The 26,619-nt window shown below is 54.9% G+C and overlaps 1 protein-coding gene across 1 annotated transcript in view; it reads right to left on the bottom strand.

Moving 5' to 3' along the window:
• Positions 1-939: 939 nt before the first annotated feature.
• The window catches only part of LOC132381755 (prolyl hydroxylase EGLN2-like), a 50,332-nt gene continuing 24,652 nt past the window's right edge, over positions 940-26,619 (bottom strand). The window contains exons 4-6 of the mRNA XM_059951327.1: positions 23,054-23,190; positions 3,849-3,916; positions 940-2,560 (exon numbers count right to left, since the gene is read on the bottom strand). Of these exons, the coding sequence (XP_059807310.1) occupies positions 2,529-2,560; positions 3,849-3,916; positions 23,054-23,190 (237 nt within the window). The 3' untranslated portion in view covers positions 940-2,528. The remainder of the gene's footprint in view (positions 2,561-3,848; positions 3,917-23,053; positions 23,191-26,619) is intronic.

Here is a 26,619-nt window from a genome sequence, read left to right as displayed (position 1 = left end):
TGGGGGCAGATATGGGCCGCATGCAGGCGAAAGGGTCCAGTTTAAATGGGCTGATGGCTCAGAAGGGGCCTGCTAGTCCCGAGGGCCTGTTTCCCTTCTGTACAGCTTTCTGGGTAAAAGCGGGTGTGTGGATCGAGTCGGGATTGTCTTCAATCGTGAAACAGTGTCAAAGGGGGGACACGGCTTCGCGGGAGGGGCAGGGCGTCGCGGATGTTGAAATCCAGAGCCAGGAAGAATTCGGCAGGCGTGCAGCATCGGCGGGAGGGAAAGGAATCGCCCAGGTTTCCGGTCGAAATCCTGCGTCAGGCCTCGTGCGAGTGGGCGGCATGGAAGTATAGCTGTTGGCGTAATGTTATCTGCGGCGCCAGTGACCCGGGCTCACCACAGCCGCTGTCTGGCAGGACTTTATCCATTCCCCCTGTGACCGTGTGAGATTCCCTCCTCTGCTCCGGTTTTCCCTCACACTCCAAAGATGTACAGGTTAGGGTTAGTAAGTTTTTACTGACCCACAGTGCGGAATAGGCCCTACGAGCCTGGCCTAATCATGGGGCAGCTTACAATGACCAACCGGTACGTCGCTGGGCTGTGGGAGGATATCAGAGCACTGGGTGGAAACCCACACGGTCACGGGGAAATAAACCAGGTTGACTATACTGTAAAGTGTTACGTTAACCTCTACGCCACCGCGTTACGTGACGCTAACACCTCCGCGCCCGAGGCATGGCAACACTTGCAGACATCCTCGGAACCTGCGCGAATGGCACTTGTCGCCGTAAGCTTTGACGTTCCTGGCAGATGGAGCTAGCCCAATCTAGGGCTCCGACCTGGAACGCCGACAGCTCCTCCCCTCCCACAGGATGCTGCTCGGCCCCCAGTTAATCCAGCAGATGGTCCCCTGCTCCTTCTGCCTCCCCCAGCAGCAGCAGCCCGACCGCAAGAGTAAACAACTCAGTTTTAATCCGATTCACGCTCCCGGTACAACGTCGAGATCTCAGACAGTACTGTGCTGAACCCGTCATCAAGCGGGAGCATCAGATGAGAGCGCGGTTAACAATTTAGGTGATTTGCGTATCGAGGCCCCAAATCCCTCGAAACCATCTCCCTCTCCAAAGGCAAATGCGTTAAATCTAAAGTGGCTCCGCAAAGAATTACCCTCAAAACGTAGTTTCCCGGGGAAAATTCAAAATCATTCCGGGCGAAGACATGAAACACGAGAGGAGAATTAGGCCCACCGGCTGATTAATTGCCCCTTCCAACCCCATTCTCCTACCTTCTCCCCGTAACTTTCCACCCTTTTCCCGGGGGTGCCGGGGTCAAACCCCGCTCTTGATAGGAACCCGCCGGACTGCGGGGCCCTGCCGGAGAGGGGCGCGGAAAGTCCGCAGGGGAGAGAGAAGACAGCTGGCAGGATTCCCCCCCACCCGCCCTGACAATCCAAGGTCTCTGGGGTCAAGTCCTGCTCTGAGAACTTGACTGTGGAAATCCAGATGTCACCCCTCCCTGAGGAGGAGGGGGCACTGCCTCTTGAAAGAAATGCCAAATTAGACACCCTCCCCCCCCCTCATCAAAGACTACCCTCTCAAAATGTGTCCTTAAAGAATACAGATGTTCTTTTATGTCCCGGCCAGTTCAACCAGTCAACATTATTATTTTTCCACCACTTTTCCTGCTTGTGGGATCTTGCTGTGTACACCAAATGCCAAGCGTCCTTCCCTCTCCAGCGAGATCTCATTTTTAAAATGCAACTCTTTTCAGGTGCCTTCCCTGGCCTGCGTGCTCCCGGGCCTCAGTAGTGGGCTGGTCTCCCAATTTCTGGAGGTTCTGGCCTGTTCGTGGGGAAGGGGGCGCGGTGTCACTTGGCTTCAACATCCGCTGGGCCGAGAATGCTCCGGGTCACGCCGGTTGAAGCTTGGATTCCGCAGCTGACGGTACCCTCCCGAGGGGCTGGAACTGGCCCCCCCACTTCTCTCCAACTCCTCCTCCTCCAAAAAAAACAGGGGCTGGTAGTTCTTCCTTTCATCTCCCAGGTGGGAATGGTAGGGGGAGAGTGGGTGCAGCCTGTCGGATCACCAGGGAACTCCTGCACGGATCCTGACGCATGCTTCCCCCTCCGGGCTGGAGATGGGATTAGGCTGAATCAAGGGTTGGCATAGATCAAATGGGCCGAAAGGCCTGTTTCTCCCGTCGCCCTCTGTGATTCCACGGGCCAGTCCAACGCTGATAGGCCGAGGCGCAGGGACCAAACATGTCGTGTACAACACAGACGGGGTTGGAGAGGTGGAGGAGGGGGGCAGAAGCTGTCCTCGCTGGGAAGGGGGGAGAACGATCAAGACTTCAGCATTCACTCTCCTACGCCCACCACGCACGGGCAAAGTGGTCAGGCTCCACTCGACCCAGGCCAATTTGTCCGTGAAGACTGCGGCCCTCTCCAGATGCAGCAGGAGATCCACGGAGTGGCTGACACAGTGGCGCGATGCACGCCCGCAAGGCGACTGGCCCGTCCGACGCAGCTTCCGGTGGCCCTGGTCTCAGTCGAACTTCAGGGCCTTCTGGGCCAAGGCTGTGAAGAGAGGAGGACAACGCGTGAGAAAGAACAGGCCAGGGAACGTAATTAAACACTCCTGCCCCGTCAGGGGTTTGGGTGAACGTTACGTGGTTACACAGAAGTTCATTCGGGACTGACAGATGGTTTAAGACCTTCTCTGCACTTAGTTCTGCTTTGGATGTCGTGCCGGGACCAAATGGGAGTTCCCAAAACAGATTTCAGAATTGGTTTATTGGAACCAAGGAGGCCGTTCGGCCCACTGGGTTCAGCCTTTCCCTCCCCCCTTCCATCGCAGCTGCACTGCGGCGTAGCAGTCAGAAAACGCTTTGCAGCACCAGCAATCAGGGTTCAATCCCCACCGCTGTCTGTACGTTTGTACATTCCCTCCCCGTGGCTGGGTGGGTCTCCTCCCACATTCCAAAGGCATACGGGATAGGGTTAGGGCAAGTAGATTGTGGGCGCGCTATGCTGGCGCCGGAGAATGGCGACATGTGTGGGCTGCCCCTGGCACCTCATCAGTCTGTGTTGATGGTTGATGAAAATGGCACGTTTTACTCCTAAGCTTTAATATGTTATGTGCTGTTTCGTATGACATCATCATTATGAGCCGTGTTGTATGACATGGATAATCATGGTCTTTATCCATAACTGTGACTGTTCTTGGCAAATTTTTCTACAGAAGTGGTTTGCCATTGCCTCCTTCTGGGCAGCGTCTTTACAAGATGGGAGACCCCATCTGGCACCAACAGTCATTCCACCATCAAAATCACTTAGATTACATGTGTGGGGGACAACAAGGGATTGTTCTCCGGGGTGACAGAATGGACCTGATGGGTTGAATGGCCTCACCTAACATTATAAGGAAGATGACACTACTTTCTTTGCTCTAAAGCAGGGGTTCTCAACCTTTTTCACACCATGGACCAATACCATTAAGAAAGGGGTCCGTGGACACCAGGTTGGGAATGGCGGCTCTGCTAGTTTGTCCCGTGAGCCATTTCCTTGGGTTGCTTGGGGTCAATCTCTTAAAGCCCCTCTTTAGTTCCTCAGGGGCAGCGTCAAACTCCCTCCCTAGTCCTTCTGCAACAAGGGCGGGCAGGAGCTTCCCTCTGGAGATTCAAGGGGAAAGCACTTGGAGAGCTCGCAGAAGCAGCACGCGAGTCGCTGGCGCGAACGGGAAACGAGACGGGGCAGAAATAGCGCCTGACTGTATCGAACACCGCCTCTAGTCATTCCACAGCGTAACCGCACCCCCCTTGCCCAAATCTGATGCGCGATTCGCCGGGGGGGGGGGGGGGCCCACCTCTCTTGAATCGCTCTTTAGCTTCAATCCTCTCCTTGCCGTCAAAATACCAGACAGTGATGGCGTACCTGAGGGGAAAAGGGGAGGACATGGTCAGTCAGGCAGTTAATCCTCACCTTCCGCCCACGCTCCACTGAAGAGAGGAGGCACTCCTAGACTGTCGCTTTAATCGCAGTTTCTTTTCTACTGACATACCAGGGGTGAGTGATGAGTTCGTGGCCCAAGGTAGAAGGTCTCAACTTTAGAAAACCTAGCACATTTATTTTACACCATAGTCTCCTCCTGCACGTACACACTTAGTCCAGCAGTCGTGGAGCATATGGATCCCTTCGTTGTAGAAACTGACGTCTTGGAACCTCCAGAAGTGGTCCACAGCAGGGGGTGATTGATAAGTTTGTGGCCTAAGGTAGAAGGAGATGAGTTATCAACTTCAAACTCTGTGTTTTCACTCAAAGAGTTAAATTACACATGCATGTAATGAGAGCTGTATAACTCATCTCCTACTACCTGGGCCACGAACTTATCAATCACCCCTGCTGTGGAGCACTTCTACAAAGAAGGGATCCGTATGCTCCACGATCCATGTGTACATGTAGGAGGGGACTATGTTGAAAAATAAATGTGCTAGGTTTATGTAAAATTGACTCCTTCTACCTTAGGCCACAAACTTACCAATCACCCCTCATAATTTGTATCTTTTACACAGTATGTGTTTTGTCGCCACTTACTGGCACAAGGTGGTATAGCAGTTACATATATCTCTGTACCTTTTCATCTCTTAATTTGCTAAAAAGTGTAAGCACATTATACAAGTGTTATTGTTTTAATTGTGCAGTCTCTGAATCTTTTATCTTGGCTCTGCTCAGCTCCTCAGTTTCAAACGCTCCCTATCTTTAGGTTAAACTTTAAAATAAAGCAGCGCGAAGTACCAATAAATCAAAGTTTCTCACTCAGTCCTGAACCCCAAAAGGAACCCAGGGATTGAAAATAACCAAGATCCAACAGCCTGCACCTGATTTCCCAGGGCCAATACATTGCCCTCTGGTTTGTTGGGAGGGAGGTGAGGGGCTACTGCACCAAGATCGAAAAAAGTGGCAGAAACTTGTAAAATTCGTCAGCTCCATCTGGGGCACTAGCTTCTGAAGTATTAAAGGCAGCCTCAAGGAGCAGTGCCTTAGGAAGGCAGGTCCATAATTAAGGACCCCCACCATCCAGCCATACCCTTTTCTCATTGCTATGATCAGGGAGGAGGTACAGGAGCCTGAAGGCACACATTCAGGCACAGCTTCTTCACTTTATGTGCACTTCATGCAGTCCTGGGTAGGTCTGTAGCCTAGTGTAGTTTTTTTCTGCGTTGTTTTTTTACGTAGTTCAGTCTAGTTTTTGTACTGTGTCATGTAACACCATGGTCCTGAAAAAACGTCGTCTCGTTTTTACTGTGTACGGTACCAGCAGTTATGGTTGAAATGACAATAAAAAGTGACTTGACTTGACCTTTGCCATCAGATTTCTGAATGGACATTGAACCCACTACCACACTACTTTTTAATTTTCACTTTTGCACCATTAAAGTGTAAAGATGTGCGAACACGCCGCGGCCCTGATGATAAGGTTTTGAACCAAGCAGGAGTCACAAGACCAGGCCGTTAAGTGGGCCACCAACTCGGCCACAGACCAGGCAGCGAGGTCCCTGAAATCGAGAGACATCATTGGCAACCCGCGCCTGGGGCAGCAAGGCCTCGGCCCTGTAACCTCCACTGGTGGGGGAGTGCAAATGCAAGAGGTGCGCGTGACATGGTCCAGGCAGAGGTACGGAAACATGAAGTCAAAAGGCGGTTATCAGAGGCATGGAGTCGGGGGTCACGAGGTGCCTGGATGAAATGGGATCTCCCCAAGCGCAGAACTTTGGAGAGTGGAGCCCTTCCGCATCTCTTTACTCCTGCGGTCCCCCTACACCATCACAGCTGCCCACATGGGGGCCGAGAGGACCCTAACTGCGAGCTTTGTGATCAGCGGGGTTGACCGGCACACGTTCTGTCAGGATACAAAACAGCTGTAACACAAGGATGGTATAGGTGGCACCACGACAAGTTCTCAAGTTCCTGAGAGAGGTGTAAAAGAAGACCAGCTGGCAGAGAGGCAAACAGGGCAGTCACTTCCATCAAGGAGAGGGCCACCGCAGTCTTAGAGAGGCTTAAATCCAATCTACAACAAAATGCCAAATTGTGGGAGATGAGGCTTGACGTGGGGAGGAAGCTGCAGTCCCTGGAGGTGGGACAAACCACACGTGGACCAGATCGAGACGCCAGATCGCCCTGGTGGAGCTCACACTACCACAGCAGGAAGGATACCAGGAGGCTCACAGGGAATACCGGACCAGAGTGCAGGGAGAAGAGGATGGCAGACGTGGCTTATTCCCCGTGGAGATCGGCTATAGGGGGTCCGGGCCAGGTGGGCATGGAGGCAGCTCTCTGCACTGGGCCTTGATGAGAAAAGCAAGAACCGAGCAGCTCGCGGGATGGGGAGGAGGCGGAAGGAGCCTCCTGCTGGAGAGAGGAGCTGAGCTGGGAGTCGGGAGCAGATGGACAGAGACTTGGCCACCACTGCTGACCTGCCAGCTGGAGAGTGTATGGTTAAGGGTTGAAATAGTCTATGAAGGTTGGGTGGCACCTGACAACATCTGCTCCTGGCCAAAAGCTACAGTTACCTCATCAGGTAACTGAACAGAGCACCCTGGCATGTGATGCAACCTAACTTCACCATTTAACAGATACACACACACACACACACACACACACACTTAACGTTACTCAGCTTCTTGCTCTCTATATTTATTTGCCATGTATTTCATTGTAAAGTTTACAGATTTCACAACATAACGCAGATATTAAATCTGATTCTGACATCCAGGTGATTGAAAGAAAGTTTATGTTAATTTGAGAGGAAATTTTTTTTTCTTTTTACACTGTTGGGTGCCCGGACCGCACAGCCAGGGGTGGAACAGGAACGTTTCAAAGGCACACAGGTGCAAGAAGAGTGGAGGGTGGTGGGGTGGGGGAAGATTGAAGTCTTAGTGCAGAACAGCACAGAGAAAGGCCCCGAATAATCCGTGCCAAACTGGTTATTCAGCCGAGTCCCATCCACTCAATACTGGACCACAGTCCCCAGCCACGCTGAAATCAAAACCACATCCACCACTTCCTCGGGAAGCTCATCCCACAAACTCATCAACCTCCAAGTGAAACAGTTCCCCTTCAGGGTGAAGAAGTTTCCCTTCGGGTTCTGCTTAAACATTTCATCTTTCACCCTTGACCATAACCTCTAGTTCTAATTTTACCCAACCTCAGTGGAGAAAGCTTATCTGTATTAACCCTATCCATTCCAAACAGACTGACTAGGGAGTAGGTCCAGCACAAGGCCGCGGGCCGAAGGGTCTCTGCTGTACTGTGCTACAATTTTTTTTTTGCGCTGCGGCTTCAGATTAGGTTTTCAGCTTTAAACCTCTGGATTGAGCCCGCGTGTTTCTAACTCAGGGGAGGTAGAACGCAGGGCACTCATGGCCTACCCAGCACAATCCTCTCTGATTTGACTTGACAGAAATGACGCAGGATCAGGCCACTGATCAATGTCTGTACAATGTACAATGTCTGTACAATGTACAATGTCTGTACTAACCAGGGTAAACTCTTCCCGACTGTTTTACATGATCCGTAATCCTCTGTTCCCTGCACCCGGCCTCCAACAGTCAGGGTCCACCGTGGATGTTGTGTCCTAGCTTGCCGGGGCAGTACGATACGGAGAACAAGCCATTGTCCATGCAGCGAGCTCCCCATCTCCAGGCATCTGATGAATCCAAAGGAACGGCGGACACCGATACAGTTTGACACCAGCAGTGTTGCAGGAGTTACCAGTCAGTGTTGAACTCAACGTAGGACTGCCTTAGGGACTCCAGCTCTGGAGTTTTCCCCTCAGGGTTTACCCCCGAAACCTTCCTCATGAGCGGGTGTAGCTGCAAGGCAGCAGAGCTTTGAGATCGGAGATTTCCTTCTCCTAGATGAGCTGCTAACCACGGCTGACGACCCCCCAACTGCCCGAGGCGGCTGGTGTTAAGGCGCCAGAAGCCCTCCCTTCTCCTTCTCATGCCAGCAGAAATGGATCTGCTGGGCTTAGTAGTTAGGCCACACATGAAGGCCAGGAGCTGGACTTGGTTGTCAGAGGCTATTTGAGAAGCACGTCATTTAATGGGTAGTGAGAGCTTGTACCATTACCTCTCCGGCTGCAATAACCTGCCTCCTATACACCACCTTCACAGCAAGTGGAGAGGAAGATTAAAATGATTGGGGTCAGCACAACATTGTGGGCCGAATGGCCTGTATTGTGCTGTTATCATTCTACGGTCGGTGGGGTTGAGATAGGTCTCCACCAAAGGAGGTGTAAGGTGCTCCTTCCTTCTGCTAGCCCGCAGGTCACCCTCGGGCGAAGTACAGCACCACCCACCAGAATCCCATCCCCTACCCACCTCTCTTACTTGGTTCCATTCTCCCCCTTCCTCTCCCATTAGATACCCTCAACTTCAGCCTCGTGTTGCCCCCCCTCGCCTCTTAGCCTCTCCCCTCCTGCACCTCCTGACGGCACCGCCTCACCCAGACCCACCTATCACCTGCTGCCCCGCGCCCCCCCTCTCTATACAGAGAAAGCGCTGCAGAAAGCCGGCGTAAGGAGAGAGCTGACATCACCGATCCGGAGACGGCAGCTGGGATTTCTGGGACACGTACCGAGGAGCAAGAAGCTCGAACTTCCTGTAGAGACAGGGGAAAAGTGATGGAAGAAAAGGTCACGGTCAACAGAGCACAATATTCTTGAGTCACATCAAGGGAAAAAATTTTGAGGAGCTTATGAGAACGCCTCAGATTAAGGCAGACGGAAGGCCACGATCGCCAGGTCATACAACATGGCACGTGGTGCTGGTGGCGTTGATTCTTCCAAACCGGGTGAAGAATCTCAATCCAACACATCAACTATGCATTCCCCCCCCCCCCCCCCCAAGATGCTGTCTGACCTGCTTTTATTTTCCCACAAAACTATAAAAACTTATTTACACATTTAAATACACAAAGTACAAGCGTTCAGCATTTACAAGACAGTGAATAAATTCAAATTAAAATATGATTACTACTGTCTATAAAAGTCAATTCTCGGGGGGGGGCCACCAATCCCGGAGATTCCCCACTCTGCCTATCGTGAGCACATGGTCCCTCTCCAAGGAGGGCCGGGCACGAACGCATCCTCGGAAGAGGGGCCTCGATTTTCTGCCTCCTAGGCCCAGGAGCAACCCACCGGTTGATCTTCCGGGCGACCCACACCCCTCTGTACTGGGTGCCCGTATCCGAGGGGCGCAGGGCTGAAGAACAACCTGAAATGAAGCAGCAGCCCTGGGGCTGCAACCTCTCACATGCCGTAACAGCATGGTACAGGCTTCCCCTGTTATCCAAAGGTGGAGCGTTCCTACAAAACCGTTTGTAAGCCGAAATGTCGTAAAGCGAAGAAGCAATTACTGTACACTGACTTGAAGGGAACAAGAGTGCCCCCTAGGGGAGACTCAGGGAACGTGCAAACTCCACACACACACACACACACATATTACTATGTTGTCACCAAACAATTGATACTAGAGCGTACAATCATCACGACGATATTTGTTTCTGCACTTCACGCTCCCTGAAGTACAAATTGAAGTAAATATAATAAGAATTTAAATTATAAATCATAATTAGAAAATAGAAAAGGGAAAGTAAGGTAGTGCAAGTCAGGTCCGGATATTTGGAAGGTGCGGCCCAGATCCGGGTCAGGATCTGTTCAGCAGTCTTATCACAGTTGGAAAGAAGCTGTTCCCAAATCTGGCCGTACGTATCTTCATGCTCCTGAACCTTCTCCCGGAGGGAAGAGGGACAAAAAGTGTGTTGGCTGGGTGGGTCGTGTCCTTGATTATCCTGGCGGCACTGCTCCGACAGCGTGCGGTGTAAAGTGAGTCCAAGGACGGAAGATTGGTTTGTGTGATGTGCTGGGCTGTGTTCACGATCTTCTGCAGCTTCTTCCGGTCAGCACCAGATTGAACCTGGCTCTCTGGAGGTGCGATGCTGGGTCGGTCGTACACCAGCTTGTCGTTCCTTCCCGAGCGGCAACCTTGCCGTTTCTTTGGCGTTCCTTACCTGTCTTCTACGAGTCGCCAGCTCGACGCCCAACCCAGCACGGACGGAAAGCGTGCAAGGAGCGGCCGGATTCGAACCCAGGACCACCGCCTCGCAGTCCGGTGAGGAAGCCACTACGCCACCAGCCGACTCGAACAACAGGTGGGAATAAAAAGATTCGCTTTATCTGACATACGTTCATCAAGATATACAGTGAAATGCATCGATTGCGTCTACAACCAACACAGTTGAGTACTGAGCTGAGTAACCAGCGCTAATGTAGAATGCCCCACAACTTAGCCGGTCGGAACGCCTTTGGACTGCGGGAGGAAATGGAAGCCCTCGGGAGGAAACCCGAGCAGAGTCGTGGAGAGAGAGTTCGAGCTCCTTACGGACAGCGGCGGGAGCTGAAGCCAGCTCGTTGCTGCCGTAACCACGGAGTTACGGCGCTGACAAGCTCCGGTAGCATAGTGGGACAGGGAGGGAGGAAGAAGTTCGGGGGAGAAGCCTGCTAATTCTGTCACCAGCAGTCAAATCCTTGCTTGAAAGGCACGCATCTATCCTCTGGGCTCCCAGAGGAAAGTGGCTGGGAAGGAAACTAAGCCGGGATGTGGGAATACAGTGTCCGGCCGCCCCAACTCTGCTCTCGAGCAACAAGCCGCAGAGTCTTTCTTCCTGCTTTGCCATGGTGTTTCCAGGCGGGCCACCCTGTCCCACAGCTCCGGGCTGGCCTGGCACACAGAGACTGGCCACCCTGTCCCACAGCTCCAGGCTGGCCTGGCACGCAGAGTCCAAACGGGACACCATGTCCCACAGCTCCGGGCTGGCCTGGCACACAGAGACTGGCCACCCCGTCCCACAGCTCCGGGCTGGCCTGGCACGCAGAGACTGGCCACCCTGTCCCACAGCTCCAGGCTGGCCTGGCACGCAGAGTCCAAAAGGGACACCCTGTCCCACAGCTCCGGGCTGGCCTGGCACACAGAGACTGGCCACCCCGTCCCACAGCTCCGGGCTGGCCTGGCACACAGAGACTGCCCACCCTGTCCCACAGCTCCGCGCTGGCCTGCCACACAGAGTCCAAATGGGCAGCCTGTCCCACAGCTCCGGGCTGGCCTGGCACACAGAGACTGGCCACCCTGTCCCACAGCTCCAGGCTGGCCTGGCACGCAGAGTCCAAACGGGACACCCTGTCCCACAGCTCCGGGCTGGCCTGGCACACAGAGACTGGCCACCCTGTCCCACAGCTCCGCGCTGGCCTGCCACACAGAGTCCAAATGGGCAGCCTGTCCCACAGCTCCGGGCTGGCCTGGCACAGACTGGCCACCCTGTCCCACAGCTCCGCGCTGGCCTGCCACACAGAGTCCAAATGGGCAGCCTGTCCCACAGCTCCGGGCTGGCCTGGCACGCAGACACTGGCCACTCTGTCCCACAACTCCGGGCTGGCCTGGCACACAGAGTCCAAATGGGCCACCCTGTCCCACAGCTCCGGGCTGGCCTGGCACACAGAGACTGGCCACCCTGTCCCACAGCTCCGCGCTGGCCTGCCACACAGAGTCCAAATGGGCAGCCTGTCCCACAGCTCCGGGCTGGCCTGGCACAGACTGGCCACCCTGTCCCACAGCTCCGCGCTGGCCTGCCACACAGAGTCCAAATGGGCAGCCTGTCCCACAGCTCCGGGCTGGCCTGGCACGCAGACACTGGCCACTCTGTCCCACAACTCCGGGCTGGCCTGGCACACAGAGTCCAAATGGGCCACCCTGTCCCACAGCTCCGGGCTGGCCTGGCACACAGAGACTGGCCACCCTGTCCCACAACTCCGGGCTGGCCTGGCACACAGAGACTGGCCACCCTGTCCCACAGCTCCGGGCTGGCATGGCACACAGAGACTGCCCACCCCGTCCCACAGCTCCGGGCCGGCCTGGCACACAGAGACTGGCCACCCTGTCCCACTGCTCCAGGCTGGCTTGGCACGCAGAGTCCAAACGGGACACCCTGTCCCACAGCTCCGGGCTGGCCTGGCACACAGAGACTGGCCACCCTGTCCCACAGCTCCGCGCTGGCCTGCCACACAGAGTCCAAATGGGCAGCCTGTCCCACAGCTCCGGGCTGGCCTGGCACACAGAGACTGGCCACCCTGTCCCACAGCTCCAGGCTGGCCTGGCACGCAGAGTCCAAACGGGACACCCTGTCCCACAGCTCCGGGCTGGCCTGGCACACAGAGACTGGCCACCCTGTCCCACAGCTCCGCGCTGGCCTGCCACACAGAGTCCAAATGGGCAGCCTGTCCCACAGCTCCGGGCTGGCCTGGCACAGACTGGCCACCCTGTCCCACAGCTCCGCGCTGGCCTGCCACACAGAGTCCAAATGGGCAGCCTGTCCCACAGCTCCGGGCTGGCCTGGCACGCAGACACTGGCCACTCTGTCCCACAACTCCGGGCTGGCCTGGCACACAGAGTCCAAACGGGCCACCCTGTCCCACAGCTCCGGGCTGGCATGGCACACAGAGACTGCCCACCCCGTCCCACAGCTCCGGGCTGGCATGGCACACAGAGACTGCCCACCCCGTCCCACAGCTCCGGGCCGGCCTGGCACACAGAGACTGGCCACCCTGTCCCACTGCTCCAGGCTGGCTTGGCACGCAGAGTCCAAACGGGACACCCTGTCCCACAGCTCCGGGCTGGCCTGGCACACAGAGACTGGCCACCCCGTCCCACAGCTCCGGGCTGGCATGGCACACAGAGACTGGCCACCCTGTCCCACAGCTCAGCGCTGGCCTGCCACACAGAGTCCAAATGGGCAGCCTGTCCCACAGCTCCGGGCTGGCCTGCCACACAGAGTCCAAATGGGCAGCCTATCCCTCAGCTCCGGGCTGGCCTGGCACACAGAGACTGGCCACCCTGTCACACAACTCCGGGCTGGCATGGCCCACAGAGACTGCCCACCCTGTCCCGCAGCTCCGGGCTGGCCTGGCACGCAGAGACTGGCCACCATGTCCCACAGCTCCGCGCTGGCCTGGCACACAGAGTCCAAATGGGCAGCCTGTCCCACAGCTGCGGGCTGGCCTGGCACGCAGAGACTGGCCACCCTGTCCCACAACTCCGGGCTGGCATGGCCCACAGAGACTGGTCACCCTGTCCCACAGCTCCAGGCTGGCCTGGCACGCAGAGTCCAAACGGGCCACCCCGTCCCACAGCTCCGGGCTGGCCTGGCACACAGAGACTGCCCACCCTGTCCCACAGCTCCGGGCTGGCCTGGCACGCAGAGTCCAAACGGGACACCCTGTCCCACAGCTCCGGGCTGGCCTGGCACACAGAGACTTGGCACACAGAGACTAGCCACCCCGTCCCACAGCTCCGGGCTGGCCTGGCACGCAGAGTCCAAACGGGACACCCTGTCCCACAGCTCCGGGCTGGCCTGGCACACAGAGACTGGCCACCCTGTCCCACAGCTCCGCGCTGGCCTGCCACACAGAGTCCAAATGGGCAGCCTGTCCCACAGCTCCGGGCTGGCCTGGCACACAGAGATTGGCCACTCTGTCCCACAGCTCCGGGCTGGCCTGGCACACAGAGACTGGCCACCCTGTGCCACAGCTCCAGGCTGGCCTGGCACGCAGAGACTGGCCACTCTGTCCCACAGCTCCGGGCTGGCCTGGCACGCAGAGACTGGCCAATCTGTCCCACAGCTCCGGGCTGGCCTGGCACGCAGAGACTGGCCACCCCGTCCCACAGCTCCAGGCTGGCCTGGCACACAGAGTCCAAACGGGACACCCTGTCCCACAGCTCCGGGCTGGCCTGGCACACAGAGACTGGCCACCCCGTCCCACAGCTCCGGGCTGACCTGGCACACAGAGACTGCCCACCCTGTCCCACAGCTCCGGGCTGGCCTGGCACACAGAGTCCAAATGGGCCACCCTGTCCCACAGCTCCGGGCTGGCCTGGCACACAGAGACTGGCCACCCCGTCCCACAGCTCCGGGCTGACCTGGCACACAGAGACTGCCCACCCTGTCCCACAGCTCCGGGCTGGCCTGGCACACAGAGTCCAAATGGGCAGCCTATCCCACAGCTCCGGGCTGGCCTGGCACACAGAGACTGGCCACCCCGTCCCACAGCTCCGGGCTGGCCTGCCACACAGAGTCCAAATGGGCAGCCTGTCCCACAGCTCCGGGCTGGCCTGGCACACAGAGACTGGCCACCCTGTCCCACAGCTCCGCGCTGGCCTGCCACACAGAGTCCAAATGGGCAGCCTGTCCCACAGCTCCGGGCTGGCCTGGCACACAGAGACTGGCCACCCTGTCTCACAGCTCCAGGCCGGCCTGGCACGCAGAGACTGGCCACCCTGTCCCACAGCTCCGGGCCGGCCTGGCACGCAGACACTGGCCACCCTGTCCCACAGCTCCGGGCTGGCCTGGCACGCAGAGTCCAAACGGGCCACCCCGTCCCACAGCTCCGGGCTGGCCTGGCACACAGAGACTGGCCACCCTGTCCCACAGCTCCGCACTGGCCTGCCACACAGAGTCCAAATGGGCAGCCTGTCCCACAGCTCCGGGCCGGCCTGGCACACAGAGACTGGCCACCCTGTCCCACAGCTCCAGGCCGGCCTGGCACGCAGAGACTGGCCACCCCGTCCCACAGCTCCAGGCTGGCATGGCCCACAGAGACTGCCCACCCTGTCCCACAGCTCCGGGCCGGCCTGGCACGCAGACACTGGCCACCCTGTCCCACAACTCCGGGCTGGCCTGGCACGCAGAGTCCAAACGGGCCACCCCGTCCCACAGCTCCGGGCTGGCCTGGCACACAGAGACTGGCCACCCTGTCCCACAGCTCCGCACTGGCCTGCCACACAGAGTCCAAATGGGCAGCCTGTCCCACAGCTCCGGGCTGGCCTGGCACACAGAGACTGGCCACCCTGTCCCACAGCTCCGCACTGGCCTGCCACACAGAGTCCAAATGGGCAGCCTGTCCCACAGCTCCGGGCCGGCCTGGCACGCAGAGACTGGCCACCTCTGTCTCACAGCTCCGGGCCGGCCTGGCACGCAGAGACTGGCCACCTCTGTCTCACAGCTCCGGGCCGGCCTGGCACGCAGAGACTGGCCACCCTGTCCCACAGCTCCGGGCCGGCCTGGCACGCAGAGACTGGCCACCCTGTCTCACAGCTCCGGGCCGGCCTGGCACGCAGAGACTGGTCACCCTGTCCCACAGCTCCGGGCTGGCCTGCCACACAGAGTCCAAATGGGCAGCCTGTCCCACAGCTCCGGGCCGGCCTGGCACGCAGAGACTGGTCACCCTGTCCCACAGCTCCGGGCTGGCCTGGCACACAGAGACTGGCCACCCTGTCCCACAGCTCCGCGCTGGCCTGCCACACAGAGTCCAAATGGGCAGCCTGTCCCACAGCTCCGGGCTGGCCTGGCACGCAGAGACTGGCCACCCTGTCCCACAGCTCCGGGCCGGCCTGGCACGCAGACACTGGCCACTCTGTCCCACAACTCCGGGCCGGCCTGGCACGCAGAGACTGGCCACCTCTGTCTCACAGCTCCGGGCCGGCCTGGCACGCAGAGACTGGCCACCCTGTCCCACAGCTCCGGGCTGGCCTGGCACGCAGAGACTGGCCACCTCTGTCTCACAGCTCCGGGCCGGCCTGGCACGCAGAGTCCAAATGGGCACCCTGTCCCACAGCTCCGGGCCGGCCTGGCACAGACTGGCCACCCTGTCCCACAGCTCTGGGCTGGCCTGGCACGCAGAGACTGGCCACCCTGTCCCACAGCTCCGGGCTGGCCTGGCACGCAGAGACTGGCCACCTCTGTCTCACAGCTCCGGGCCGGCCTGCCACACAGAGTCCAAATGGGCACCCTGTCCCACAGCTCCGGGCCGGCCTGGCACAGACTGGCCACCCTGTCCCACAGCTCCGGGCCGGCCTGGCACGCAGAGACTGGCCACCCTGTCCCACAGCTCCGGGCCGGCCTGGCACGCAGAGACTGGCCACCCTGTCCCACAGCTCCGGGCCGGCCTGGCACGCAGAGACTGGCCACCCTGTCCCACAGCTCCGGGCCGGCCTGGCACGCACAGTTCAGAGGGCAGGGGGCAGTTCCACTGACCATCCTTCACTCGAGAATTTCAAAAGGTTCTGCCAGTACAGTTACAACGGCATTGCTCAGTCTCTGCATCGGTTCCTTTAAGTTGTTAAAGCCTGTGGGGGTGGTAGTGGGGTTAAGCTCCCACTACCTATTAAATGTTTCTAACGGCGTGAACCTCAGATAACCCCTGACAACCAAGCCCAGCTCCCGGCCTTCACGTGTGATTTAGCTGCTAAGCCCGGCGGAACTGTTTCTACCGACAGGAGAAGGGACAAAGGCGGATTACTGACGCCTGAAAAACAATCGTTCTGAGCAGATGGGGCCCGTCAGTCATGGTTGGCAGCTCATCTAGAAGGAAAACCCCAATCACGAGCCTCCACTGCCTTGGGGCTCTACCCACTCACAGGGAAGGCCTCGAGAGAGAAGAATCCAGAGCTGGAGTCCCTGAGGCAGTCCCACGTCGACTGGAAACTCCTGCGACACCGCTGGTGCCAAACTGTACCGGTCTCGGCTGTTCCCTTGGGTTCGTCAGCTGCGTGGAGAGGGGGAGCTTGCTACTTGGGCGACAGCTTGTCTCCATATTGTACTCCCCTGACGCACGCGTCTAAACAGTCAGGAAGCAACATCTATCTATGGTCAACTCTGACCAATGGGGGCATCACCTGCACAGAGACCTACAGTGCAAAAACGGGCCATTCAGCCCATTGAATCCACTCTGCCAAACTTACAGAACCTGCCCCCACATTTCCATCAATGGCACCCCCATGTTTTAATCACTCACCTTCACGTGAGGTGGCAGGGATGGGGATACGTCTCTACCAAGGGAGGTGTAAGGTGCTCCTTCCCTCCGCTAAGCCTGCAGGTCACCCCTGCGCAAGGGGGTAGCACCTCCCCTGAACAGGGACATCTGAGCTGAAAGGTCGGAGTTCAACCTCCGCTGCTAAACGCCAGGAGTCGGTCCCTTCTACCCGTGACCGTGTGGGTTTCATCCGGGTGCTCCGGTTTCCGATCACAGTCTAAAAAAGGTGTGAGGGTTGCCAGCTGCCCCAGTGTCCGACCGTAGGAAGGACAGGTTGGATTCCGGCCCCTGCACGCTGCCGAGAACTGCACCGTCAATCCGTGGGACGTGTCACTCAGGGACTTGGGCTACATATAACGTGGGGTTTTCTCGCTCGCTGTTCTGATTCATGTGCTGTGTACGTTTTGCACCTTGGTCCTGGGCAAACACTGTTTCGTTTGGCTGTGTTCCCTTTTGAATCTGGGTTAGGCTGCGTGCATCCTACGTCGGTACCGGAGGCGTGGTGACACTCGTGAGAAGCCTTCAACACACCCCTGGACTGTGTTGGTCGTCGATGCAAACGACGTAGTGCACTGTACAGTTCGATCGGTAAAGGCTGTTCTTTCAACTTTTAATCTCTAGACCTCACACTCCCTCTGTGTGGGGAAAAACCTCACCCTCAGACCACCTTCCGCTCACCTCAAACCTCTGTCCTGTCCTCCTGTTTCCGATCACCCCGCCACGGTCGGTCCCAAGCACGGCTGCGAGAGGAGGAGGAGGGGGGTTGGGCATGGGGCTAGCAATCCCGTCCCATAAAAAACCCACAGTTACAGAAACGCCGAAGACCTCGTCCCTGGGAGGAGAAGGATCTTCAAAGACGGGCCACACCTGCTAACAACGTGAAAGGGCGGCCCAGGACAGAGGGGTCTGCCGTCGGTGCCCCACTTTCTTTCAGACTCACCACTGAGGAAAAGACCATGTTCTCTCCAGTATCTATCTCCTCCAATAGGACATGCGTCAGCCTCTTCCCCTCCAGGGAGAACTAACCCAGATAACCCTGTCTCCTATTAACCTCTGTACTCCAATCCAGGAAATCCCTTGGTGAATCACCTCTGCAGCACATCACCAGGTTCAGGAACAGCTACCACCCTGCAGCCATCAGGCTCCCGAACCAGTGTGGATAAGACTGTAAGATATAGGAGCAAAATCAGGCCATTTGGCCCATCGTCTGTTCTATCATTTCACCATGGCTGATCCATCATCCCCCTCAGCCCCAATCTCCTACCTTCTCCCCGTATCCCTTCACACCCTGCTCAATCAATATTCAACCTCTGCCTTAAAGACTTGGCCTCCTCAGCCGCCTGTGACAACAAATTCCACAGATTCATCACCCTCTGGCTGAAGAAATTCCTCCTCATCTCCGTTCTAAGTGGACACCCCTCTATTCTGAGGCTGTGTCCTCTGGTCCTAGACTCCCCCCGCCCCCACCCCCAGAGGAAACGTCAATCACCGTGACTCTGAGTTGACTCTTCACCCACCAGACTCACTTTCAACGACTCGTTACACAGTTCATGGTCTCAGTGTTATTTTTTTTAATTTGCATAACTTGACTTCTTTTGTGTGTCGGTTGTTTGTCAGTTTATATATAGTTTCTGTACAATTCCATTGTATTTTTTCCCTACCCTGCGGTACTTTGATAATACGTTTACCTTGAACCCTCTCCAGCACAATCAAATCCTTCCTATTGTGTGACAACCACAACTGTACACAACTCCAAGAGGACCACAACCTTGTTGTAGGGCTTGGAGGCTTGTGTACCTCAATGCCCTGGAGAGCTATGCTGGCCGGAGTCAGGGCTTTACGCTTCGGTCGGGTCACCCGTGACAAACCTCAAAGGGTCGAGGCCAGACTAGGAGTGTCCACCGGTCCTCCAGGTTCAGAGATTCAGCTCAGGGTTAACAACCCTGACTGGTAAAACAAGACTGTTATGGAAACAGCAATGAAAAGTCCTTCTACATCCGAGTGTGACGGTATTCCTGAGTCTCCACCCGGGACTTTCATGACTGACTGTAGTGAAAACTGAGAGGAAGTTACTGACAGGATGAAAGAAGGCCTGAACACCGCCAGAGATGGAGGGCCTTCGTTTCTGCCCTAAACGCCAGCAACGTTAACGGGCAGTAGGGAGAGAACTGTCCTCAGGTGTAGCTAGAACGTTGGCACTCATTTCAAGAGGGCTAAAACATAAAAGCAAGAACGTGATGCAAGGGTTTTATAAGAAACTGCTCAGACTGCACTTGGAGTATTGTGAGCAGTTTACGGTCCCTTTTCTCAGAAAGGATGTGTCAACGTTGGTAAAAGATCCAGAGGACCCTCACGAGAAAGATCCTGGGAATGAAAGGGTTAATGTACGAGTTTGTCCTTGGAAAGCCAAACTCCAAGGCAGAGTACAAAGTAAATGGCAGGATACTTGGTAGTGTGGAGGAGCAGAGGGATCTGGGGATACGTGTCCAGAGAGCCCTGAAAGTTGCCTCACAGGTAGATAGGGTAGTTAAGAAAGCTTATGGGGTGTTAGCATTCATAAGTCGAGGGATAGAGTTTAAGAGACCCGATGTAATGATGCAGCTCTATAAAACTCTAGTTAGGCCACACTTGGAGTACTGTGTCCAGTTCTGGTCGCCTCACTACAGGAAGGATGTGGAAGCATTGGAAAGGGTACAGAGGAGATTTACCAGGATGCTGCCTGGTTTAGAGAGTATGGATTATGATCAGAGATTAAGGGAGCTAGGGTTTTACTCTTTGGAGAGAAGGAGGATGAGAGGAGACATGATAGAGGTGTACAAGATATTAAAAGGAATAGACAGAGTGGACAGCCAGTGCCTCTTCCCCAGGGCACCACTGCTCAGTGCAAGGGGACATGGCTTTAAGGTAAGGGGAGGGAAGTTCAAGGGGGATATTAGAGGAAGGTTTTTCACTCAGAGAGTGGTTGGTGTGTGGAATATACTGCCTGAGTCAGTGGTGGAGGCAGATGCACTATGAAGTTTAAGAGACTACTAGACAGGTATATGGAGAAATTTAAGGTGGGGGGTTATATGGGAGGCAGGGTTTGAGGGTCGGCACAACATTGTGGGCCGAAGGGCCTGTAATGTGTTGTAATATGTTCTATATTGAAAGGCCTGGATGGAGAGGATGTTTTCAACAGTCTAGGACCGGAGGCCATAGCCTCAGCACACACAGACATTCCCAACCTGGGGCCCACAGACCCCTCGGTTATGGGTAGGCATCCAGAACTCCTGCTTCAGGTCAAAGGTGAGGAGGAAGTTCTGTCACCAGTGGGTGATGAATCTGTGGAGTTCATCACCACAGACAGCTGTAGAGGCCAAGTCATACTTAATGCAGATGTTGATAGGTTCTTGATGAGTCAGGGCTTTGGGGAGAAGGCAGGAGAATGGGGTTGAGAGGGAAAGTAAATCAGCCATGATGGAATGATGGAGCACTCGATGGGCTGAATGGCCTGATTCAATCTTAAACAGTGTTTCTATTCAGCTTTAACGTGAGGTACCAGTGCTGATATTACATGTCCCAGCTACTGAAAGCAAGGATTCTCCTATAAACTTCTCCATCACCTTATCCATTAACCCATCATATTCACAGGATCACCCATATTAATCCCAGATCTCTAATCACTTTCTAGGCGATTCAAGCGCTCGTTTGGAAACTTTCTGAACACTGTCCGTATATCTGTTTCCATCGCCCTCTCGGGCACTGGGTTCCAGGTGCCCCCCACACCCTCACACATCTCTGGGTGAAAGAAATTCCCCTCAGACCCCCTCAAAATTAGAATTTATCTACTTATTTTATTAATGGAGATACAGCACGGAATAGACCCTTCTGGTCCTTTGAGTCAGGCCTCCCAGCAATCCTGATTTAACCCTAGCCTAATCACGGGAGAATTTACAATGCCCAATTAAACTACCAACCAGCACGTCTTTGGGCTGTGGGAGGAAACTCACGCGGTCACGGGGACAAACTCCTTACAGGCAGTGGCAGGAATTGAACTCAGGTTGCTGGCACTGTGAACCGTTGTGCTAACCACTACACTACCGTGCCGCCATGTTACTGTCACATGTACTGAGATACAGTGACAAGCTTGTCTTGGATAGCGTTCGTACAGATCAATGCACCGAGGTGGAACAAGGGAAAACAGTGACCACGCAGAATAAAGTGTAACAGCTACAGGGAAAGTGCAGGGCAGGTAGATGGGAAGATCATAACGTGGTAGATTGTGAGGTCAGGAGTCCATCTTGTCATTCTAGGAAACTATTTAACAGCAACACACATGTACTGCGTATGTTAATCAAAATGGCGTCTTTGTTAAAAGTAAAACTGCTTCTTTGTTTTGCTAACTGGAGAGAGAGTGTTGTCCCGCAGAGCACTCTCAAAGCTTCTTGCAGCCTGTTTAGGTTTAGAATTGCTGATAGCGGGGATTGTATTCATTTGTTAACCAGTGGGGTTGGGTGTCATTTTTTTCTTGTGGGTCTGGGAGCCGGGGTTTCGTTGTCTTTTCGAGAGTCGGGGAGGAAGGCGCCGGAGAAGGTGGACATCTGCCGCACTGCTCGGTCGACCACTTCAGGTGGTTCCGGGTGCGAGGTCGTGGAGGTCAGAGGAGGGCCAGGGCGGTCGAACAGTTCGATGGCTGAGCGTCAACGATGCGCACTAAATTGACTGAACTCTGATAAGTTTTGGCACCTTTATTTTCTTTTCCTTCATATATACTGTATCGTTAGTATTCACTTAGTTCTAGTAAAATCTTTAAAGTATATTCCATAACGGTATCTGGTGTGAGTTTGATATTGTGTGTGCGACGCTGCGTTAACTTGTTTTCCACAGCACCTGCGTATACGGGAGGCGAGTGGCTGGAATTCTTCCCCGAGACAGTCGCATAAGCGCTACACACACAAAACGCTGGAGGAACTCAGCCTCTACGGGAGAGAGTAAACTGTCGACGTTTCGGGCCGAGAGCCTTCTTCAGGATTGGAATGAACGAGAAGTCAGGATAAGAAGGGGAGGAGGAGGCACAGGGTGGCAAATGATAGGCGAGACCGGGAGAGGAGACGTGGGGTGAAGTAAAGAGCTTGGATGTTCATACGTGGGAGAGATACGAGGCCGGAGAAGGGGGAATCTGATAGGGGAAGGACAGAAGACCATGGAAGGAGGGGAAGGGAGAGGAGCACCAGAGGGAGGCGATGGGCAGGCAGGTGAGAGAGGGAAATGGGAATAGGGAATGGCGAAGGAGGCAGGGCAGTTACTGGGAGTTCGAGAAATCGATGTTCATGCCGTCAGGTTGGAGGCTGCCCAGATGTTGCTCCTCCAACTATTTAATAGCCTTATTACAGCGGACTAGAGCCTGGTGGGACATGCTTTCGGGTTTTTGAGAGGGGAGAAGAGAAAGTGTGAGGGGTGGGTGACTTTTTTTTAAACTGAGGCAGCGAAGGACCTTCCCTTAAACCCAGTTTTTATCTACCTTTGTTAAGGGGGAACTGTACTACCCTTTCCATACCCCTCTTTATGTAATCGATCTCCCAACCTCGGGCAGCATCTTTGCTGCTGCAGTTGCATTTGACGGTTTCTTCGTCGAGGCCGAGTCACCAGCTCAACGCTCAACCCAGCGTGCACGGAGTCGGCCGGATTCGAACTCGGGACCGCTCGCCACGAAGTCCGGTGCTGACACCGCTACACCACCAGCTCTTCCCCTCCATATCAAGCAGGTGAAAGGCTCTTGATCACTCAGGGCATGAAAGGTTACGGGGCAAATGGGGGTTGAGGGGGATGATAAACCAGCCATGATGGAGATGACCGATGGGCTGAATGGCCTAAATCTGTGCCTATGTTGCATGCTCCCTCCTCGTAACCGAGACATTCCATTCCAGGCCACATTGTGAATTCCTCTCCATCCTCACCAGAAAATTATTTATTATTTATAAATTAATTATTTCAGAAGATGACTACCCAAGTCCAGCCTGGGCCCCAGTTTGGCGCATGTTCCTTTTGCTTCTGCACGCGGAAAACCTCGAGGTTGCTGCAGCCCAGTAGCCCCCAAACCGCACCCCACCCAACCCCAACGTCGCCATCTCACTCACCACACCCCCCACCAGCTCCCTCCCAATTACCTGGTGGCGAACGCGGGCTTCACTTCATGGGGGTTTCGGCGGTCAGACCAGAAGATGAGTAACCTGTCGAATAAAGGCTCAATGTTGGCAACCTCCGATCGATTCTCCGGGAATATCTGCAGCAGGCCGCCATGGACCTGGGGGAAACAAAAGGGAAGAGGTGGGTGGTGAACGGTGGTGCCAACACCGCGGAGTGAGAGTAGATGGTTCGCTTGACAGGTACATGGAGCTTAGAAAATTGAGCGTTATGCGCTAGGGAAATTCTAGGCAGCTCCTAGAGTAGGTCACATGGTCAGCACAACATTGTGGGCCGAAGGGCCTGTAATGTGCTGTAGGTTTCTATGCTCTATGTTTAAGAATAACTGTAACAGCTCATTTATTGAACACCGAAACCTGAACACGAAGCCTGGCGACCGAACCTCGTGTAGTTACACCGTCACGTCAGACCAGCCCCTTAAATTGAAACGCAACTCAACGTCGGTGCTTGTGAATTCTGCACGTTTCCACTGACTGGATTACCCCGCAAAACCATTCCATCCAAATGCATCAAGTCTCGTTAAGGCCGCTGCTCCAAACACGGCCACAGGAGACTGCAGGGTTGTGGACACAGTCTGGCACATCACGGAAACCAGCCTCCTCTCCGTGGACTCTCACTGCCTCGGTGTCATCAAAGACCCTAACCTACACACAACGTTCTCTCTTCCTCCCCCCCTCCCGTCAGGCAGAAGATACAAGGCGACCCACACAGAGTGCTGGAGGAACTCGGCAGGTCAGGCAGCATCTATGGAAATGGATAAACAGTCAACGTTTCGGGTGAGACCCTTCTCCGGGACTGGAAAGGAAGGGGGAAGAAGCCAGAATAAAGAGTTGGTGGTGGGTGGGGGGGGGGGGGGGGGGGGAGGGGAAGGAGGATAGCCAGAAGGTACTATGTGAAGCCAGGCGGGTCGGAAAGGTCAGGGGCTGGCCCAGACAGACTGGAAAGGCAGGGCGTCGGGACCAGAGGCAGAAGTCTGGCCGATTTCACCAGCTCTCCTCCAACTTTCACTCCTCTCCTCACGACACTGAGGCTGTGAGACTGCCCAGGCTGCTGTGCTTCGTGTCTGCGAGCTTTGTGGGGATTTGTGATGAACTGAGGCCGAGGCTTTGGGCCTAGTCCAGGCTGCTCCAGGGATTCAGATCTAAGGACTCAATTTGGCTCGCAATGCTGACGTGCGCTTCTACTGTTTGCATGATTTGTTTTTTTCCCTCTTTCTCGGCCCATTCTCTTTTTTAAAAAATTGGTTTCTTTCGTGTTTCTTGCTCTGCGGCTCTGCAAGCAGACAAATCTCAAGGTGCATCATTTATATCGACTTTAATAATAAATGTATTTTGAAGTAGGAATCTGATAGGAGAGGGGGAGGTGATAGGCAGGTGAGAGGAGGTAAAATGCCAGAATGGGGAATAAAAGTAGAGGGAAGTGGGGGGGGAAAGGATATTTTTTTACCAGAAGGAAAATTGATATTCATGCCATCAGGTTGGAGGCTACCCATCAGAATATAAAGTGTTGCTCCTCCACCCTGAGGGTGGCCTCATCCTAGCACGAGAGGAGGCCACAGACCGACATGTCACAACGGGGAACGGGAACTGAAACACTTGGCCAGCAGGAAACCCTGCTTTTGGCGGATGAAGCAGAGGTGCTGGACACAGCAGCCCCCCCCCCCCCCCCCAGTCTGTGACAGGTCTCACGAATGTGGAAAGGGGCCACATCGGGAGCACCAGACACGATACAGAACTCCAGAAGGCCAGCAGCTGAAGCTGCTGCTAAAAAGACGTGGTGGGTGGGGGGGGGAGGGGAAGGAGGATAGCCAGAAGGTACTATGTGAAGCCAGGCGGGTCGGAAAGATCACCTGGAAGGGCTGTTTGGGGCCCCCCGAATGGAGATGAGGGAGGAGGTGAAGGACTGGGGCCGCTTGCAGACAGAGCTGAGCGCACATCCCACCAGACTTGAGAACAGCTTCTACCCCACTGTTATAAAACTAATGAACCTCTGCACAAAATACAGTACCAACTGAGTTCTGAAAAGCCAGACCGGAGGTGCAGAGGATGTTTCCAATAGAAGGAGCAGCTTTCCGGAATCTATCTTTACGACTTGTTAATTTATTTGTGGTAATATTACTTTATGTGTTGTGTAGATGTGTGAGTTGTGTGGGAGCGTGGCCAAGTGGTTAAGGCGTTCGTCCAGTGATCTGAAGGTCACTGGTTCGAGCCTCAGCTGAGGCAGCGTGTTGTGTCCTTGAGCAAGGCACTTAACCACACATTGCTCCGCGAGGACACCGGTGCCAAGCCGTATCGGCCCTTCCGTTCCCTTGGACAACATCGATGGCGTGGAGAGGAGTGACTTGGCAACTGCCGGTCTCCCATACAACCCTGCCCAGGCCTGCACCCTGGAAACTTTCCAAGGCGCAAATCCATGGTCTCTCGAGACTAATGGATGCCTATATGTGTGTGAGTCATATGTACTGTGTTGTGCACCTTGGTCCAGAAGAATGTTGTTTCATGTGAATGGCTGAATGACAAAAAAAACTTGAAACTGAACTTAAACTCAGAATACAAGGATGTCCCTTTGGACCCAGAGAGGAGGAGGAATTTCTTTAGCCAGTAGGTGGTGAATCTGAGGAATTTTATTGCCACAGACGGCTGTGCAGGCCAGATCATTGGGGATATTTAAAGTGGAGGTGGATAGGCTTTTGATAAGTGAGGCCGTCAAAAGAGAAGGCAGAGGAGGCCATCCGGCCTATCGAGCCTGCCCTGCCATTCAATAAGATCATGGCTGATCTGTCCGTAAACTCAGCTCCATCTGCCTGCCTTTTCCCCATAACCCTTAATTCCACTACTATGTAAAAACCTTTCTAACTATTTCTTAAATATATTTAGTGAGGAAGCCTCAACTGCTTCCCTGGGCAGAGAATTCCACAGATTCACCACTCACTGAGAAAAACAGTTTCTCCTCATCTCCGTCCTAAATCTTCTCCCCTAAATCTTGAAGCAATGTCCCCTAGTTCTAGTCTCACCTACCAATGGAAACAACTTTCCCTACTTCTATCTTATCTATCCCTTGCAAAATTTCGTATGTTTCTGTAAGATCCCCTCTCAGTCTTCTGAACTCCAGAGAGTATAGTCCCAGGCGACTCAATCTCTCCTCATGGGTTAACCCCTTCATCCCTGGAATCAACCTGGTGAACCTCCTCTGCACTGCCTCCAAAGCCAGTATATCCTTCCTCAAGTATGGAGACCAGAACTGTACACAGTACTCTGGGTGCAGCCTCACCAGTACCCTGGTCTTATAAACATGGACTCTTAATCTCACAATCTACCTTTTCATGGTCATTGCACCTCACTGTCTACCTGCACTGTGCTTTCTTTGAGGTGGTAACACTGTATTCTGCATCCTGCTTTTCTTTATACTGCCCTGAGACTCTTGTGTATGGAATGGTCTGTGCAAACGGCACAAGTTTTTGTAAGGGTGTTCATTGTATCTCAGTACACAGGGTAATAATTCCAATTCTTTCTTCAGAGCAATGCCTCAG

This window comes from Hypanus sabinus, chromosome 26 (assembly GCF_030144855.1).
Source record: "Hypanus sabinus isolate sHypSab1 chromosome 26, sHypSab1.hap1, whole genome shotgun sequence".
NCBI lineage: Eukaryota > Metazoa > Chordata > Chondrichthyes > Myliobatiformes > Dasyatidae > Hypanus > Hypanus sabinus.
Note: the sequence above shows the minus strand (reverse complement) of the source record. Positions and strands in the feature narration are given on the sequence as shown.